The 19,370-nt window shown below is 37.3% G+C and overlaps 2 protein-coding genes across 2 annotated transcripts in view; one reads left to right on the top strand and one right to left on the bottom strand.

Annotated features, from left to right (window-relative positions):
• LOC111456078 (midasin) overlaps positions 1-12,650 on the bottom strand; it is a 43,736-nt gene extending 31,086 nt beyond the window's left edge. Inside the window, exons 1-17 of the mRNA XM_023097816.1 lie at positions 12,514-12,650; positions 11,875-12,150; positions 11,308-11,624; positions 10,587-10,671; positions 9,076-9,335; positions 8,790-8,996; positions 8,432-8,601; positions 6,711-6,820; positions 6,493-6,612; positions 2,080-2,158; positions 1,281-1,403; positions 1,086-1,182; positions 907-1,003; positions 676-810; positions 489-545; positions 238-414; positions 27-152 (exon numbers count right to left, since the gene is read on the bottom strand). Coding sequence (XP_022953584.1) covers positions 27-152; positions 238-414; positions 489-545; positions 676-810; positions 907-1,003; positions 1,086-1,182; positions 1,281-1,403; positions 2,080-2,158; positions 6,493-6,612; positions 6,711-6,820; positions 8,432-8,601; positions 8,790-8,996; positions 9,076-9,335; positions 10,587-10,671; positions 11,308-11,624; positions 11,875-11,979 — 2,265 coding nt within the window. The 5' untranslated portion in view covers positions 11,980-12,150; positions 12,514-12,650. The remainder of the gene's footprint in view (positions 1-26; positions 153-237; positions 415-488; positions 546-675; positions 811-906; positions 1,004-1,085; positions 1,183-1,280; positions 1,404-2,079; positions 2,159-6,492; positions 6,613-6,710; positions 6,821-8,431; positions 8,602-8,789; positions 8,997-9,075; positions 9,336-10,586; positions 10,672-11,307; positions 11,625-11,874; positions 12,151-12,513) is intronic.
• A 2,187-nt stretch (positions 12,651-14,837) lies between these two features.
• On the top strand, positions 14,838-16,676 carry LOC111456440 (threonine synthase, chloroplastic-like). Its single transcript, XM_023098294.1, has one exon. The coding sequence runs from the start codon at positions 14,916-14,918 to the stop codon at positions 16,524-16,526; it is 1,611 nt and encodes a 536-aa protein (XP_022954062.1). The 5' UTR covers positions 14,838-14,915; the 3' UTR covers positions 16,527-16,676.
• Positions 16,677-19,370: the final 2,694 nt, after the last annotated feature.

Here is a 19,370-nt window from a genome sequence, read left to right as displayed (position 1 = left end):
AGGAGAGCCTCAAGTATTGAGGATACCTTAAGAGAGAATGTTTTTGAAAAGAGATCCTCAAACTCCTTGTAAAGAGAAAAACATATAAACTGAGCATCGATAGGTTTAAAACCTCCTAACAGATCTGCAACATCGCTTTGCTGGCTCAAATTCTGAAACAAAGTAATAATTCAAAATTTGACCAACTAAATATGTGAACAAATGGAAAAATAAAAAACAGATAAAAAAGCAATATACCAAGACAGTAAAATTATGACCAATCCTTCTTGCCAAGCTCTGCACAAGTGTAGTCTTCCCGGTACCAGTTTCACCAACCAGGAGTACAGGCTCATTATACTTAATAGAACAAGCTATTCTCTCAAGCAAATGCAAAGAACTACGAATCTCAACAAAAGGCTGCATTTTATGTTTCGACTGCACAGTATACACAAAAATAAGCAAAGAACATAAAAATATAAAAAAAACAAAGGTAAATAAATATACTTAACAGTTGGTTGAACACGTCGAATTTCAACTCGGCCAACTCTTAAATCAGTGATTGAATCCTATATCATATTAGCAAAAACACAAAACAGAAATGTATACGTCATTTAAAAGGTAAATACGGATACAATGCAATTAAACAGTTAAAAGCATAAGCAAAACAAATGCATGAAACGTTAAATGACATGTAACCTGAATTGCAGGTTTATATTGAGGGTACAGTGTCCCAGGTACTGAAGCACCTCCTAACCATAACTTTGCTATTTCCTTCATAATAGTCAACCGGTTCTCCGCCGAAGTTGAGAAAGCAGCGAATATATCAACAGCCTAAAATCAACTAGCAAGTTTACCGGCTTTCTATGGCAACACTACTTTCATAAAAAAATAAATAAATAAAGCCATCATAAATATGAAGCATCAAACCTCCTGATAAATGGACTGACATTGATAAGCTGACAAACCATCACCCATAAAACTGAAACCTAAACCTACAATGCGTTTGCACCATTTAAGAAGATCCCTGTCGTCAACATGCAAAATAACCAATTAAATTCAGATGACACCAAGCAACATACAAAAAAATTAAATATATATATATATACCTCAATGAGAACCGGTTAGGATAACTAATAGAAGCAGATTCTTCACAACGGAATCCTAGAAGTTGTTGGGTGTAGGAATTCACCTTTTCCAAGGTTTCTACAAAATGAGTGAGAAAGGAAATTGAACAACCCCAAATAACAAATAGGCAATGAAAAGCAAGGTTCAGAACTCCCTGTATGAAAGTTATAACTCACCAACTAATTTTGAAGCAATAGACTCAAGAATTGGATACTGAATTTTAACTATACTCTGCAAGTCCTCGCTGTGTGGAGGTCCAATCATTATTTTCCTCCAAAGCATACCAACTGTACTTCCACCTGCCACCAAATAAGAGAGAGAGAGAGAGAGAGAACTATCACTTCTAAGACCTTATCCAATCAATAAAATGGTGCACATAACTATGCAAAACCTTAACAAAATAATATGAGAATCTATTTATCAAAAGAGAAGAGAAAGGGAAAAGGAAAAAATTGGGGAGAAAGTCGGAACAGAACGTAGCTACATTTGGTCAACAATTACTTGAAATGTAATATAGCAAAGGCGGGTCTATAGTATATAACTCCACATAAAACGACTCCTCAACTCTCTGGTTTTCAAAAACATGTTCACATGCGTGTGAGAGAGAGAACAGAGAATTGAATCCCAAAGAATTCAGAGACATAGATGGGGTAAACTGATACCACAGTAATTAAAACATTGCAACCAGAACCCAGAAGCAAATTCAGTGCTTTACAACCAAACTTAATAACATCATCAGTTCTACAGTTACAGTAATAATTTTTAGGGCTTAATCGTGAAGCATTGCATTATAAAGAGTAAATTTTAAAATAAAAAGTTATTAGAAAAAAAACACGAACTAAAACTCCTCACAATGTTCTAAAAGTTCCATACCAAATGCAACAAGTTGACAAGGGATAAAAATATATATGCAGCAAAAATGGCAGAAATAAAATTGATAAGGATACCAAAATTATGCTACATTAGTTAGCAAACCTTCTTTATTGCGAAACTGATCGAGTCTGAAGGCTGAAATGGTAGCAAAAAGCCTAAAATTTTCAGCCACCCTTACTTCCTGCAAATGTACCCGACAATGCTCTAGATAAGGAACAAGTTTATTAAATAAACATAGGTACGACAGAAAAAGAAGATAAGTTAACCAACCCCCCTCTGTTGCCAAGGAGGAGTTTTGAAAAGAAAGCCAAAAATATTTCACTTGCAAATGATCAAAGAAGGGACAAACTGCAAAAGCCCATGGAAAGCAAGTATAATGACAGAGCGCCCAAATTTACATTAAAATTGCACATCCTAAAAAATTATATATTCATGGTTCAAGAAGAAGATGCACAAATGACGTGATATGAATATAAGCAGTTCAATCTGAATAAGAGAGATGGGAAATGAAATGAGGGACGAAAATAACAAGCAGGCATAAAAAAATAAACTGAACGGTGACCCAATTTTTCCCTTCCTTTTTCTCAAGGACATGGACATGTTAATGTGGTGAAACTACTGCTCTGAGAACAAAACCTCTTGTGATGTTCCCGGTCATCTTCAACGGAGGGTTTTATTGTATTTTCGTAAGTGTTTTAATTGTCAGCCGGTTATAAAGACCAAATTATGTGTGACATGTTGGACATGGATGTGTGTCACATGCTACTAGGTAGTCCATGACAATACGATCTACAAGCCCTTCATCAACAGCACTTGCGTCTTTTCATGGATGGGTAAAAAAATAGTGCTCTTACCAATGGCCAAGAATGGAAACCCGAGAACAAATAACCCACCAAGATTTCTTGCAGCAAACAAAGAATGACAAGTGGGGATAGTGGTTAAAGGATATTCATCTCCAACGCAGCCTATTACTGTACCAATAAAGGTACAAAACTTGCTGTCGAATTATCATTCCCCAATCTCTCCACCAACAGAACTACCTCCATTAAAGAGATACTCAGCATCAAATAGATATTATTCAAGGTGCAGTATAAAATAAGTGTCAGCCCATGTACAATTCCATGTACCTTCCCCATTATAGAATAAGTCCTCGAGAATATCAAGCTTTACATGAGCAGATTTATGAACTTTTAAGGAAAGGACATATCCTACCGAGTGTCAGCCTATGTACAGTTCCTGCATTGTTAACCCCTAATAAAGGTGGAAGCTAGCGGATGAGTATTGACAGCAGAGTAATAAATAAAATAATCATAAGTACCGGTTCCATATTCCATGAATTTATTGGACCAACTTGGTGGGGTTAGTGTATTCTCCAAGGTAGATTTGTACAGTGGATATCATCAAACTCGTATTCGACCAGGAAATGAATGGAAACCAGCATTCAAAACCAACGAAGGATTATTCGAATGGCTAGCAGTGACATTTAGTCTTTCAAATGGGCCAAGCACTTCTATGAACTTTCGGTTGGGAGTTAGCTCAAGAACAAAGCTTCCAAATCTTAAAAACCATTTATGTAACAGCCATGTCCATCACATCCCGGACTCTTCTCTCCCTTTCAAAGGGGCATAGATGCATCCGGATTTGGGATAAGGGCTTCCTCTCCCAAAATAATCACACAATAGAAGTTTTCAGTGAAATCTTAGCCAGCCTAAGAAAAATTGGAGTACATATGAGCAAGAGTTGTATGCTTTGATTGGCTTTTCTACCTGAATTATATGCTACTAAAGTGAAATTTGGTACAACTTGGACTCAACGTTCTGACAACTTACATTTTGCTGATTTTCATATCCTTGATGGATATTTTTTGAAGGAATTCTGTATTCCTCGTACTTCCTTACGAGAATCTTTTGTTAAATAATTGCATTCCAATGGCTTAGCAGGACATTTTGGGAGAGATAAGACTTCGGATTTGTTACACAACAGTACTTTTGGCCACAGCTCTGAAAGGATATCAAACACTTTGTGAAACGTTGTTTCACTAGTCAAACAGCAGAAGGAACTTTGACCATTGTTGGTTTATACACGCCTTTGCCTGCTCCTCCAACCATTCGGGAGGACTTATCTATGGATTTCATCCTTGGACTGTCTTTAATGCATCGGGGTTTCAATTCTCATGGTTGTCGTCAACCAATTTAGTAAAATGATTCATTTCTTTGCTTGTAAAAAATATCATGATGCTATTAATATTACTAACTTGTTTTTCCGAGAAGTTTATAGAGTAAATGGCATTCCAAGTACAATTGTTTCCAATAGAGATGTGAAGTATCTTAGCAATTTTGGGAAGACACCGTGGAAGAAGTTTGACAGCTCTTTGAGATCTAGCACTACAGCCCATCCCCAAACAGATGACCAGACAAAGGTTGCCAACAGCACCGTTGGAAATCTTATCAGGTGTCTTATTGGAAGTATTATTGTGTGTCTTAGTGGAGATCATCTTAAACAATAGAATCTCAACCTTGCACAAGTCGAATTTGCATTCAATTTCATGAAGAATTGCTCCATAGGGAAGTGCAAATTTGACATTGTTTATACTAAATTGCCTAGGCTTGTGGATTTGGTTAACTTACCTACTTGTATTGATGTTAGCCAAGAGGCTGAAGTCATGGCTGAAAGGATAGTGGAGCTTCACAAAGAAGTGCAGTCAAACATTTAATGAGCAAATTCATCCCCAAGCAGATAAGCATGGTTAATAAAGAGACCAATGAAGCTGAACAGTTATAGTGTTGGTTGACACCTGGTGTAATTTGATCTGTCCAAGGAAATTCTTGAAGAGTTTACCTCAAATGTTTGTGGATAAACAAACCCAAAAGTACCAGCTAGAAATGAACTGTCATTTTCTAAGATCCCTACGAAGAAAAAAACTAGATTAAAAAAGTGAAGCAGACATGGAACAAGTCTTCGAATATCCAGTAACCAGATACAAAGTTTTGCATCTGCAGTTCTCTCTAGTTGATGTAGTAGAGCTTGAAACTGGCAGGGAAAAGAAGCCAAAATTGGGAAACCCTGTTACCTAAACATTATTGCAAATTTTGAAAATGGTTCAGTCTGACATTCCCTCCCCAACAATCTGGCGCTGGTTAGGCCAGTTGCAAGAGATTTAGTCTATTTTTAAAAATTTTAGTTTCACCCCTAGCTTTTTTTATATATAAAAACAACTTTCATTGAAAATAAATGAAAGAATATAGTACACAAAAAACCAACAACCAAGCCCACAAAAAAGGGGCCCCACTATGGCTTGTTGAGGTGTGAGCTTTGTTGTGGGATCTTTGGGGAGAAAAGATTAATATAGATGGTTTAGAGGTGTGAAGATTAACCCCTAGCTTCTATGAGAATGCATTTGAAAATGTGGTATAGTTGTTCTCCCATTTCCAGCTCAAGGTTGAGCCCATTTTCTTAGGATAATGGCTATTAAAATCATGTTATAGAGCCCATTTCATAGCTGTTTTTTGTGTGCACTCCCTACCTGGTTTTGTAATTACATGGATATAATAAAATTACAACTGAAGCACCTTTCATTGATTTCATTTAAAACAGTCGAGGTTCTCAGAAAAATGAGAACGAAAGGCAATATAGAGTGTCAACATAACATTCTTGGGGAAAGCTTTTGACCACATCATAAGATTGACCTATTATCAGGGGTAAACTAAAGAGATTCCCAATAATATATGAATAAAGAGAGTATGAATGATAAAAGAATCAATGGCTTGCTGACAGAAAAAGAGTACAAGAACAAAAGTTGACACTGATAATAAGTAAAACCAAAAAGAGGTTCTAAGTTTTAAAAGAACAGCTCGGAAAGTTTTTATAGGTCAAGCTACTTGAAATAAAAGGCTTAATAACTATGTTCCACGACATGAAAAGACAATTATAAGAGACTGAACATAAACGAGGCTACTGTTTAAAGAACCTCAAGATAACCAAGACCTAGCCAAGAAACATCACAAAGACACTACAGCACTAATTACACAAAAAATTCAAAAACCTGAACCAGATTGAGTTATAAAACAAGTATTCAATTGCATAAAACAGTATAGGTCAAATCCTTATAAGGTAAAGCTGGCTCATATTATCCTACAATTCAAAGTTAGTTTGGACGGAACTGATTTGTTCCTTTTTTTTCGGGGGGGTTGCAAAATTTTAGGTTGCAAAGATTATTCAAAGCTTAAAAGAAACCAACCCGCACATAAAGCCCAAAATTTATTTAAACACTTGTCCATAAGACATTTTTAGTTTCATTGCATTCAATCACCCCTTAGATTATTACTGCCCATCTCTGGAGAAGGAAAAAAAGGTCCTTGAAGTACTATTTCTCATTCAAACTAAATCCAAGGATCTTATGATACACATGTAAATTTTACCCATTTATGGAACAAAAAATGAAAACAACAATAAGGACTGCAATCATATTTTCAGCATGAATATCGAAATCAATGGAAAAGGGGAAAAAATAAATACCTCTCCATGCCCAGTTGAAAATGTGTTTCCACCTTCTAATAATGGCAATAAAATGGATTGCACATCAGATGGCGCTTTGTCTACATCCTCAAAAACAACCCAGAGTCCATTCTGAACAGCCTGGAAAACAATAAAAAAAAAAAAAAAAAAAGCAGAAGAGTTGAAATGACAAACATATAGGAAAAGAAAAATGAATGTATCTTGATAACAAAACATACCTGTGTAAGTGAACCTGGCTGCCATCTGAATTCACCAGGACGTTCCGCACAAACGTAACTTCCAATCAACATCTTACCGTCAATTTGGTCATCCATGTGGATGAAGAGAACTGAGGAAAAGAAGGATAGCAAAAAAAACATCACATGAGAATATTTCATGCAATCATTTGAAAGGATTTGTGAAGGTCGTACTGTGTAGAATATATTATACATTTAATGGAAGCCTGTTAGGGACCTCTGGGGGAAGAAATAAGAAGTACGAGGGGAGGAAAAAAAGGTGGGGAGCAGAATTGAAACTAAAATCTTAAACAAATCAAGAATCAAGAAAATTTTCAACTAAAAAAACCTAAAGCAATCTTTTATCAAGAAACAAAATTTTCTATTGAATAAATAAAAAGAGACTGATGCTCAAGGATACATACTCCACAAAGGACAACTAAGAAAACCAACCGGAACACAATAAGCAACCCAAAAGAGAACAAAAACATGAGAAAATCTCAAGAAGACCATCAAGTAAACAAAGAAACAAGCAAAAATAGATGATAAACACAGCCTAAGAACACTACCAAACCACCCGAACAAAAAAGGGGGGGGAAAGCAAACCATTAGGGCATAAAATAGCCTAAGAAACCACACAAAAAACAAAGAACAGCCAACCGAAAACCACAGTAAAGGCCAACAAAATTTTTAAAACACCACCACCAAACCATCCGGGAGCTTAGAAGATCAAAGGACAAAAACCCAAAAGAAGTGCAAAGAACCAAGCACCAAAAAACAAGCCTTCAAGAGCCTCAAACACTGTTTTCAGCTGAATTTGAGGAAGAAATTTCTCAAAACTCAAAATCACAACCTTCAATAAGAAATGCAAATTTCCTAGACACTTAAGAAAGATGAGGAATCTCATTTTCACATTCTTGAGTTAACAAAATTAGATATTTAGCAAAAGATTTTTCAACCCCTAAATCATCAACCTGAATGTTCATAGGCTGTGAGATGGAATCCACGCTACCCAAACCGACTTCTGGATTCCGTTCAAAATAAATTTTGAGAAAATGTACCAAATGCTTTAACTCTATCAAGGAGGTTGAAGGTTTGAATTGAAAGGGGGGAGAGAGTCCTATTTGGTCTTCTGACTTCCGAACACCTAAAGCTATTACTATTATAGCTCACGAATCCTGATTTAAATAGAACTCTAAAATGACTAAGAAATCCAACCAGAACTATTCATCATTAATCTCCTAATATCAATGTCTAAACTGACACCTAACAATTATTAAATAATATACAGCATACCATAAATCACATAAGAGATATGATTTCCTTAACGGCCCAAAGTTAATAAGATGAAAAACTCAAATTCTCAGGAAAGGTGTGACAGTTAAGGGAATTGATATGCGAGCCAATCTTGACAATAATACAAAACTAAGAGAAGTTACCATAAATCTAGGAGAAGGACAAGATAAAGTTACCATAAAATATAGGAACAAGAAAAATAATAGATACATGCATATATACTTGAATAAAATTGTTAACAGACACGATGCAGATGTGAGCTTGAATAGCATTGCACATCTATAACAAAGGACCTTGTCATTATACATTGTTAATCAATTGTCTAGCTTCAGACCCAAGAAAAAGGCCCCGAGTGAAACAAGATGCACCTATTAAACCAGAAGCATATATGGAAATCGTGTCTACTGAACCATAAAAGCAATTACTACCTTGGTTGTGGCTATCACTGGCTATCTTATTTATGAGAGCAGATTTCCCAGCTCCAGGGGGACCATACAAAAGAACTGGCCACTTTTGACTCAATGCCAATACCACCATCTCATAACCTTTCTTTATAGATGATGTCATAACAAATGAATTTTCAGCTTTCGTACTACCCCTGTGTGAAGCAAGTAAGTTGTTGAATCAAACATTAAGAAAGAAACAAAAAAAAAAAGGAATCGCCAAATTGTTGAATATTAGTGCTAATGAAAAAATAGGGGATCGCAATAAAGCAAACTTTTCTTTTCTTCTTGTCAATGATTGAAAAGATAATAAGTATCCCATATTAAAGTGTCATAGTGCTACCATGTAGCAAGCCGTTGACTTCTCATTGGTCGCTCAATCTCATCATGATTCAAGAGAATGGTAGGACTACAGAAGCTAGAGTTGGCAAGGAGGCAGTTTTCTGAGTCAAAATCAGCTCTTATGCCTTCAGAATCCCCTTCTTTCTCAAATACCTCAATATAGGAGCCAGCTTTCTCCAAGGATACATCCTGACAAAAATCTTCCCATCTGCAAATGAGAAGGCAGTATGAAGCTTGTAAAAACAGCTTTTGTTATATTACGGAAACCACCAAGGTTCAGAACAAACCGCAGTAAGCAAGCTAATGTTTCTTCAGACCCAGAAGACAAATTTATGGTTGCTTCATAACCCAATTTAAGCAAAATTGATAGTATCTGTATCCCGCACCATCTTATGTCGGGTAAAAGTAACTGTTTCGAATGGTGTTGGTCAATGTTTGATAGCTGCTTCATGAAGTCCAGGAAACACGACCAATCCCAGAGTTTAATAAAAGTTTCAGGCTCCACCAGTAGGAGGCGGTAAGACAACCGAATAGCAACCAGTCCATCCTAGATACAGGAAAAGGTGACTTACTTCTTGAAAGATATAGCAGTAAAAAATTGTATGACTTACATGCTTGAAGCAGAATGAATAACCAGGCATAGAAATTATATACACACACAAGAAACGGGATTTATAGACAATAAGAAAATGAGAATACGCCTTATGGGTAGGGGGATAGAAAATAATCCCAACTAAAAGAGCAACAAGAGGCCATGTACTATACATGGTCACAAAATATATCAAGTTTTTCTATTTCTGAAAGCTCTTTGAGACATTTGGCTTTTATCCCTCCAAATAAGCCACAATAACACTAGCCACACAACTCCAAGGGATTTTGGAAAGTGAATGAATTAATAAAATCCATAAAAATAAGTGTGCGCATACCCTTAATCAGTGTTGGCAATATCCCTACATACTTCATTCTATCTTTAAAATCCCCAACAAAGTAGCTAATGGGTGGAAATGGTGATTAGAGAATTTCTGTGGGAAGGGCAATATCAAGATTGAACACAGTTCTTGAACTTTGGAAGCCGGCACCTTGATCATTGGTAATGGGACTTTGGTACCAAAGTGATTCAAAGATCCCCTGCAGAAGGATAACCCTTTAGTATATTATTTCAAGTATGAGAAAGACTCTCGGCTGGTTAACTGGACAGAATTTTTATTGTAGCAATTGTCACCCAGGAGTGGTTACTCTTCAAAATGTCTTGCAGGGGGATCTTGTGAAATTTTGGCAGGACGAATGACTGATAAGGTCCTTTTATGTTTTTCTTCATAACATGGAAAATAATACGCATATGTTAGAGACTGCTGAATTCATGAGACCCGAATGGAATCTTTACTTTACAAATTCAAATGGTAAGGAGAAAGGAATGGGCCTGTTTGGCTGAAAATATTGAGAAGTTCATTCCAAATGCTTCAAGGATAATTCTTTGAACTTGGAAAATTCTGGCCAATTATGATAGATCATTATTCTTTAAGCTCAAGGCCTTGGATTGTGTTTTCTTTATGTTTTTAGGGTAGGGACGAAGTGCCTTCAATATGAACCTTCGGTCACGAGAGCATCTAATATGAATTACAAAAATCAAAAAGGACAAACGACTATTAAACAAGCCTTTTTTCTATTAAATAAGTGCCAACTGGGAAGTAATCTCCTTCAGCCCAGTTTTGAGAGGGAATCTGATCGTCATATTTTCCATTATGATAACTGAATTTGAACCTAACCCAAAACAAAGACATGCACTCAGAATAGTTACCTTGTTATAAACCTCAGAACTTGTTCCTTTGGTCATAATGCGTTGAAAAGGGCATGGAGCAAACTTGAAATAATCTAAAATAGTCCTGTACAAACAGCAAATAAAATATATCACAAGTATATTGACCATGGAAAACACAAAAGCACACATCAAACTAAACAAATCTAAATTGAAATTAGTTAGCAAGTCTCCTAAACATAAAGTTCGCCTACTCCCCAAGACATACAAGAACTGTTTAAATATAATGAACTGATTGCTGCAAGCAGGAAAAGAAATTAGATAAGTTCAATGAGCCATTGGTGAGGGAAGGTAAGACGATTAGATATCCATAACCCAAGAACTTCAAAAACACTTCTTAAAAACGTGGCTATGTCAATTTGGATGTTTGATGGCCACACTTCAAGATCTTATTAAAAAGAATTCACCAATTTGTGGTTTGCAAAAAATTAAAAAAACTGTTCTCTGGCCACCCACAACTATCAAAGTTGTGATTCACATAAGTCGTGTGGAGGTGGAGGAATGAAGTAAATAGTACGCCCCTATTCAAAGATTGAAAAAATAAAAAATAAATAAATAACATCGAGAAATCAACATAGCTAACTGGTTATTCTATTAATTATAATTACACCGGAACTAGGTAAGCAGCAAGGTAGCAAATAATTAATTGAACTGGGACCAGATAAAAGCTAAAAGTCATGATTCAGCAGAGTAAGTGACAAACCCTAATAAGAAGGGGGCCAAATCAAGGGCACGACAGAATGCTAGACAAGCAAGCTCGTGAAGATCGAGCCCTCTCCCTCTCTGTTCATAAAACGAAATTATATTGACAACTCCATTCAGCTCCTCTTCATGAATTTCAGAATCTATGATATTTGAGTTTGATCTCAAATTGGGCACAAGTCTCAGCAATCCTATCACTCTGTCCACGATCTTTTGAGCTAATGGACGGAAACAACCTATTAAACATATTGAATAATTTGGATTCAAAAACAACTCTGCCGCAGTACTCAAGACTTCCTCTTCAGTCACTGCATATCCCTATAAAAGCCAGAGAACAAGAAGGATGATTAAGATACAATTAGAGGCAGACACACAAATCCTAAAATTCCTGACAGTAAACTTCTTATATCTATCAGAGAAACAGGTCCTTGTCGTGTCCGTTCGTTGAGTAGAAGTCAAAAGTAAAAATATTAAAATCGTTCCGTTACTACGCTATCTCAGAAACCATTTAAAAATGCATATTATCAAAATAACCGAACATCACACGCACGAATGATAAACAAAATACCTTTTTAATAAGCGTATCAAACAGTGAGAGATGTGTAAGAGCTGGGCAACGGGAAAGAAATCTTTCCAGTGCAGCTTCAAGTTTAAAACTTCCATCAATGGCCATTGAGAACAGAATATCTCCTAAGTCAAAAATCTGTGAAAAAATAAATATATAATTAATAAGAACGTAGCTTATTCACAAATATAATTGGTATAAAGTATGCCAGATTTCTATAATTTAAGCCGCGAGGATAAAGAACTCCGAAAGCAACTCTCCCGTCTTCCCAGCTTCAATCTGTTCATGTTACACGATCAAACAATCAATGCCACTTCCAACGAAAATTTCCAACCCAAGTAACAGAAATAGTGAATCAAATTAAAAATCCAAAAATGAAAAATAACCCATTCCCTCAGAAAATAAAACAGAGCCCATAATCAAAACGAGATAGTTCATTAAAGAACGACGAATCTTCGCCATCAAATGCATGCATACAAACGTGCATTAAGGGCAAGATACAACTCCCATGACACTCGAGTTCTTGGCACACAATTTGACAAGATATATAATGTATATTGGAGCTCCACAGGAAGAAGGACTTCTGAAACGGCTAGTTTTCAAAAATTCAGGAGACAAATCAAAGAAGCTGGGAGAACAAACCTGAACTCTTGAGGATTACAAAACTGGATTCTGTAAGTGAATCGTGAGCCTCCACGGAGTGAAAGTTGGAAGCTTGTGCCCAAGTTTGAAGGTTTTTTCGTGGGGGGTTTAGGGTTTTAGCAGGCTGCTTCGTGTTCGCGGTTTCTATTTGTAGTTTATGAAGAAAACGGCGCGTCCTAGCGCCACGCGCGCGCAATATTAGGTTTTTTTTCTCTGATTACGCGCTATTTTGTACGAAAGGGTTTTTAAATTCTTATTTTTATTTTCCTTTTTAACTCCAAAATTTGTGTTTCATTGATTTAAACATATAAACTTATTTATTAATTTTTTTAAAATAAAATTATCCAGTCAAATATAATAGACTCACGTAAACTTTTTTATTAATAAAATTATCTAGTCATATAAATTTATTTATTAATTTTTTAAAAATAAAATTATGGAGTCAAATTATTGAGAGCAATGTTTTTATTTATTTATTGTCTTTAGTACGATAATGTTGCTTTATTTTAGTTCATTAATGAAATTTTTTAAATTTTTAAGTAATATTCTACTCGAGGTCACGAAGTATTATCATTATCAAATTCGTCGTTAGTATTAGTTTATTTTTTTATTTTATTTCTCGTTGGTCTTAAGTTCGATTTATCCTCCATCCGCTATTGCAAGACAAGGCTTTTGTTATTACCTTCGCTAATATTTAATGATGGTTTTGAATCCAAACCTCGTATATGACCACAACCTCATCAAGGGGAGCCTCCAGGTGGCAAGCTCGATTCCCTGACACGAGCCTGCCACCTGCATGCACTTAATGACCCAAAATTTTCATGCAACAGCTCACTCGTCTTTGTGTACAACCCACGACAATACCAAAAGCCTAGATTCAACAATCGCCTCGCACACAACTAAAAACGCTAATAGCCCACGACACAAGCTTCAATGCACAATCCAATAGCCCCGCAACACACACATAAGCCAACCATGCTTAACTAGCGCACCTGACCCATCAAAGATCCTGCCTGGACAGCAACCCACACGCGCCTTCCCCTGTGATCGACCCCATCTGTACTTCAACCCGCACCCCTCCCATATTCGCCTTGAGTTCAACTCGGTGTGGCAATGACTCCTATTCGGCATATTTGGCTTGGGTTGGCTATTTGGACCCCATTTTTGCTTCTAAGACTCTTTCCTACCGATATGAACCATCACTGAGCCGTTTTGATGTTTTTAAAAGTACTTATGTGAGATCCCACATCGTTTTGAGAAGATAACGAATATTCTTTTATAAAGGTATGGAAACCTCTCCTTAGCATACGCGTTTTAAAATATTGAGAGGAAGCCTAAATAAGACAATATCTGCTAACGGTAGGCTTGAGTCGTTACAACTTGAGGTTGGTATGACCACTATTTAGTTAATTTAAGTTATTTTGTAGCAAAAAGTCAAGTTAAATGATGTCGTTAGATGAATTGAATTACATGGTATGTATTAACTCGATGTTGTGTGCCCACATATGTTGATTTTGATTACAAATGACTGTTTGAGATAGTACCAAGCTTGAGTTAATAACGTCGGTTTGGACCAACCAGGTAAGCGACTCTATTATTGCCTTCGTTTGATGAATTGTTTGAAGTATAAATGACGTATGACCCGTGACCCTTGCATATGTGTCGTACCTCGTGATTGTTTAATGACTGTTTATTATATTATTGCTATGATGTGAGTAGTTATGCTATGAAACTCGATATTTTATGTTGTGTTATAATGATGAGATATACTGTGTTATGGAATATCACATTGATACGATGTGTCATATGAATTTATGTTATATCACGGAAAGTGTTGTACCATGTTATAGACTACACTGTGAGACGACACGAAATGAATGAAGATAAAACTTGCATCACAAATACATGACATGGTTCTAAATTACGAGAACCTTATGCATATTATATGTTTACGTGCATTGAGATACTTCCCTGCTAAGATTAGTACAAACGTGTTACGTACGCCATAATACCATGCGTGTTATCTTTCCTCATGTATGCAAGTAGTGCTAGTGTACACTAGTCGAACGGTAGGTCCATGGACACGTATACAACCTCACCTGGGGTCCATGTGCGGTACGCAAACCGTGTGTATGGAAGTACTACCCATACAATTCTACCTGAATCGGAAGTAGAGACCAAAACATGTTATGATATTTTATGACACGGTAAGTCGTAAACACGACTTGCATGTGAATGCATTCCCTGGCCAGTAGTAGGGTTACTTGTGAAAATACTAAAAAAAAAAAAAAATAATAAAATAAAATATCGTGTTAAATCTACATTAGTTCGATTCCGGTATCAGTCGCCACCACTCCCACGTGCAACTCACAAGCAGAAAAACCTTCCGCCTCTCCTCTTCCATGGCGTCCGCCTTCTTGAACTCCCATTCTCTCATCCTCAGATCTGATTCTCTCAAAACCCCTCAACAACCCAAGCTCCATTTCTCATCCTTCACCATCAAAGCCTCATCATCTTCGTCATCAGCTTCATCTGCTTCCAATTCCGGCGCTAATGTATCTCTCACAGGCAACAACATCGAACCTGTACCCTCAAAGCATCGCCGACCCGCTGATGAGAACATTCGCGACGAGGCTCGCCGCCACAACACCACTCATTCTCATCGGTTTTCCGCCAAATATGTCCCGTTTAATGCAGATCCATCGTCCGATGAATCGTATTCGCTCGATGAGATCATCTATCGGTCCCAATCTGGGGGCCTCCTCGATGTACAGCATGATATGAACACATTGAAGAATTACGATGGTAAATACTGGCGTAATCTATTCGATTCTCGTGTCGGGAAGACGACATGGCCGTATGGCTCGGGGGTCTGGTCGAAGAAAGAGTGGGTGTTGCCGGAGATTGATGGCGACGACATTGTTAGTGCGTTTGAAGGTAACTCCAATCTTTTTTGGGCCGAGCGTTTTGGCAAACAGTTTCTGGGCATGAGTGATTTGTGGGTTAAGCACTGTGGTAATAGTCATACGGGAAGTTTCAAGGATCTGGGAATGACAGTTTTGGTCAGTCAGGTCAATAGATTGCGTAAAATGCACAAGCCTGTCGTCGGAGTTGGTTGCGCTTCCACAGGGGACACGTCCGCCGCCTTATCGGCTTATTGCGCCGCCGCGGGGATTCCGTCTATTGTTTTTTTACCTGCTAACCGGATATCGCTTGCACAGTTGGTTCAGCCGATTGCAAATGGAGCTTTTGTTCTTAGTATCGACACTGATTTTGATGGTTGTATGCAGTTGATCAGGGAGGTTACGGCCGAATTACCCATTTATTTGGCAAATTCTCTGAACAGCTTGAGATTGGAAGGGCAAAAAACTGCCGCCATTGAAATTTTGCAACAGTTTGATTGGCAGGTTCCTGATTGGGTCATAGTTCCGGGAGGTAATCTTGGGAACATATATGCATTTTACAAAGGGTTTCACATGTGTAAAGAATTAGGACTTGTGGATAGGATTCCAAGGCTTGTCTGTGCTCAAGCTGCAAATGCCAATCCACTCTACTTGAACTACAAATCAGGTTGGGGTGAGTTCAAGGCTGTAAAAGCTAACACTACTTTTGCCTCGGCGATACAAATTGGTGATCCTGTCTCCATTGATAGAGCTGTTTATGCATTGAAGAATTCAAATGGGATTGTCGAGGAAGCAACTGAGGAGGAGCTGATGGATGCCATGGCTCAAGCGGACTCTACTGGCATGTTTATTTGTCCTCATACAGGGGTGGCTTTGACAGCATTGATCAAGCTTGTGAAGAGTGGAGTCATAGCTCCTACTGATCGAACCGTGGTCGTGAGCACGGCTCATGGCTTGAAGTTCACACAGGCCAAAATTGACTATCACTCAAATGAGATCAAGGATATGACTTGCCGTTTTGCAAACCCACCAGTGCAAGTGAATGCAGATTTTGGATCTGTCATGGATGTTTTGAAGAAATATCTGTTGAGTAAAAATCCGAAGTGTTAGGCCTAGACCGTTTTTGATTTATTATTCCATCGTCTTATTTTCTTCTAGCTATGCCTAACAACTTGGTTATACCATTATTGTTATCGTATCTTTCATTGTTGCTTGTCTTTTTTTTTTTTAATCAATTCTCAGGTTACGGATTGACCCTTATCTCTATGTCTCAACTTGGATTTCATTTCGACCAACTTTTAATGAGTTTAGAACAATACTTAGCTACATGCAGGAATTAAAGGCTTCTATTTTGGAATATGTGGCAGTTGAGATAGACTTCATTGATAGGGTAAGGGCTCCAAGTTATCAGGTAAGGCCTAACATTTCCATTATTAGTCCTGTCTCCTCTGTAGAACATGAGCTACCATGATGGAGTCCATAGCAATACAAGCTAACAAAACCATGTCTTTCCTCACTAGTTGTGGGTATCAGTTGCCAATGCGTGTTTATATTTGCTCCATTTGCATTTTTTTTTTTTGAATGTGTAGAATGTTTTGCAATATTCACTGATTGCAGGTTACTAGATTTAGGTTTCTAACTTGTCTTGCACTATTGTAGCTGATAGATAATATATGAGCGATCTGGACCAACATGGTCTTGTTTGCTAGACCTGATGAATTCATTGTAGCCGATAGATAATATCGATCCGGGCCAACATGGTCTTGTTTGCCAGACCTGATGAATTCATCGTCCTTGCAGTTGGTTTGTGTTTGACAGAACCAAATTTTCTATCTATGAACGAAGTAGTCATTCCTTTTGAACACATTCAAAATGGACCATGGCAGTAATATATGAACAGGTGGACTTTCACCATCTTTTGTCACAGAGGGTAGCTTTTACTTAAGAGCCACTGATTTCAAGTTTCAGATTAGAAATTCATTAGCAAAATAGTTAGATTTTGTCCGGTAGGATATGACAAGTTACTAGTTCAGATTCAAAATCAGTAATCTACGTAGTTTTTGCTTGATTGGAAAGCCAATCTGATTACATTTACATACTCTGCTAGCTAGTTGTGCTTAGAAATAGTATATCAAGTTGAATGTCTGTCATTTTCATCTGGTTTGAGGTGCAATAACTAGTTCTCTTATTGGGTCTGGTAAATACCAGAATGATCTTTGATCTTCTTGATGACTTTCGAGAAATGGTGACCTCCTAGATCACTTCTAATGCAGAACCCAAGAATTTGCCTCATAAGAACTTAGCTCAGTCCAACCCAAGGCCATATTAGTTTCAATTCCCTTTCTATCCAAGCACAACTTTGATTGATTTTGTCCAACCCAGTCAACTTTGCCATTATGAAATTATTTTACATGATGATCTGCAGGATTAATTCTCCATCACAAAGTTAGAAGTTAAATATAGCTCTATGGTGTTATACTGCCTTTCTGACTTTGTGTATGAAAATGTGATGTCCCACGTTGGTTGGGGAGGAGAACAAAACACAATTTATAAGGGTGTGGAAACCTTTCCCTAGCAGACGCGTTTTAAAGCCTTGAGGGAAAGTCTAAAGAGACAATATCTGCTAGCGGTGGATCTGGGCCGTTACAAATGGTATCAAAGCTAGACACCAGACGATGTGCCATCCTTCTCACTGTTCCCCGAAGGGGTGTAGACACGAGGTGGTGTGCCAGTAAAGACGCTGGGCCCCAAAGGGGGGTGGATAGTGATGTCCCACATTGGTTGGGGAGGAGAAAGAAAACACCATTTATAAGGGTGTGGAAACCTTCCCCTAGCATACGCGTTTTCAAAGCCTTGAGGGGAAGCTCGAAAGGGAAAGCCCAAAGAGGACAATATTTGCTAGCGGTGGATTTGGGCCTGGACCGTTTCATAAAATATTTAGCTTCTCAACTAAACCCCATCAAATTATTTTCATTCCAACATTCATAGATGAGCTGAGCATAGTCATAGGCGGTCATTGACACAAGTTGCAACTTAAATGTCTCTAAAAGTTTCGGATTTAATGTGAGATCCCATATCAATTGGAGCGGGAAACAAAACATTTCTTATAAAAATGTAGAAACCTCCCCACCCACGATAGGCTTAGCTCGGACTTTGTGGCAAAAGTACATATGGGATCCGGTTGGAAGTTTAAAAGAAGTGGATTGATTTCACGTGGAATGTAGGACGGGTTATCAAGTGAGGATTGGGCGATGTTAAGGGAATTGGTCTGTGTCCTGTAATTCCTGCATGATTTCCGCCAACATCTTTGATGGGAAGGCCACCTCTGTCATTGATCATTGACATCTCTTTTACAGATGAGCGTGCTCCTTGGAGGATGATGCCAGTCTCATAGGATCCTCCAAAAGCATCCTATGTCAGTTCCATTTCTTCCCCTCTACTTGATTTCTGTCTTACTTCTATGCCAACATTACCTACATCTTACTTTGCACGGTTTTATATCCCTTTCTATTAGGGATAATACATCTTATGGTAAGTTTCGAACTTCTCCCGAATATTTTATCGTGTCTACGTCCTTCAATGATGTAGGGTCCGTTTGCATTAAGAATAACTAAGAAAGGAAAATTTATAGTGTGAAAATAGGGATTAGCTGCTACGAAAAAACTAGTAAATTTATTAAACAAATTTAATTAAGGGCCACTAATGTGATACAACTCATGTATTTTGGCAAAATTGTTTTTCAAACTTCAAGTTAGATTTAATAATAGCATGCTGTCACATCACCGATAATAATAAGTAAGAACATAAGCCTTTAAATTCAACTTTAATAATTCAATTATGGATTGCTTAAATTATTATAGTTATTCAATACAAATCTCGTGATATTGACTAATATTCAAATTATATTATCCTTTCATTTATCATGGACCAAATAATTAGAGAAAATATGTTTTG

Source organism: Cucurbita moschata, unplaced genomic scaffold, assembly GCF_002738365.1.
Source record: "Cucurbita moschata cultivar Rifu unplaced genomic scaffold, Cmos_1.0 Cmo_Scf00018, whole genome shotgun sequence".
Lineage (NCBI taxonomy): Eukaryota > Viridiplantae > Streptophyta > Magnoliopsida > Cucurbitales > Cucurbitaceae > Cucurbita > Cucurbita moschata.
Note: the sequence above shows the minus strand (reverse complement) of the source record. Positions and strands in the feature narration are given on the sequence as shown.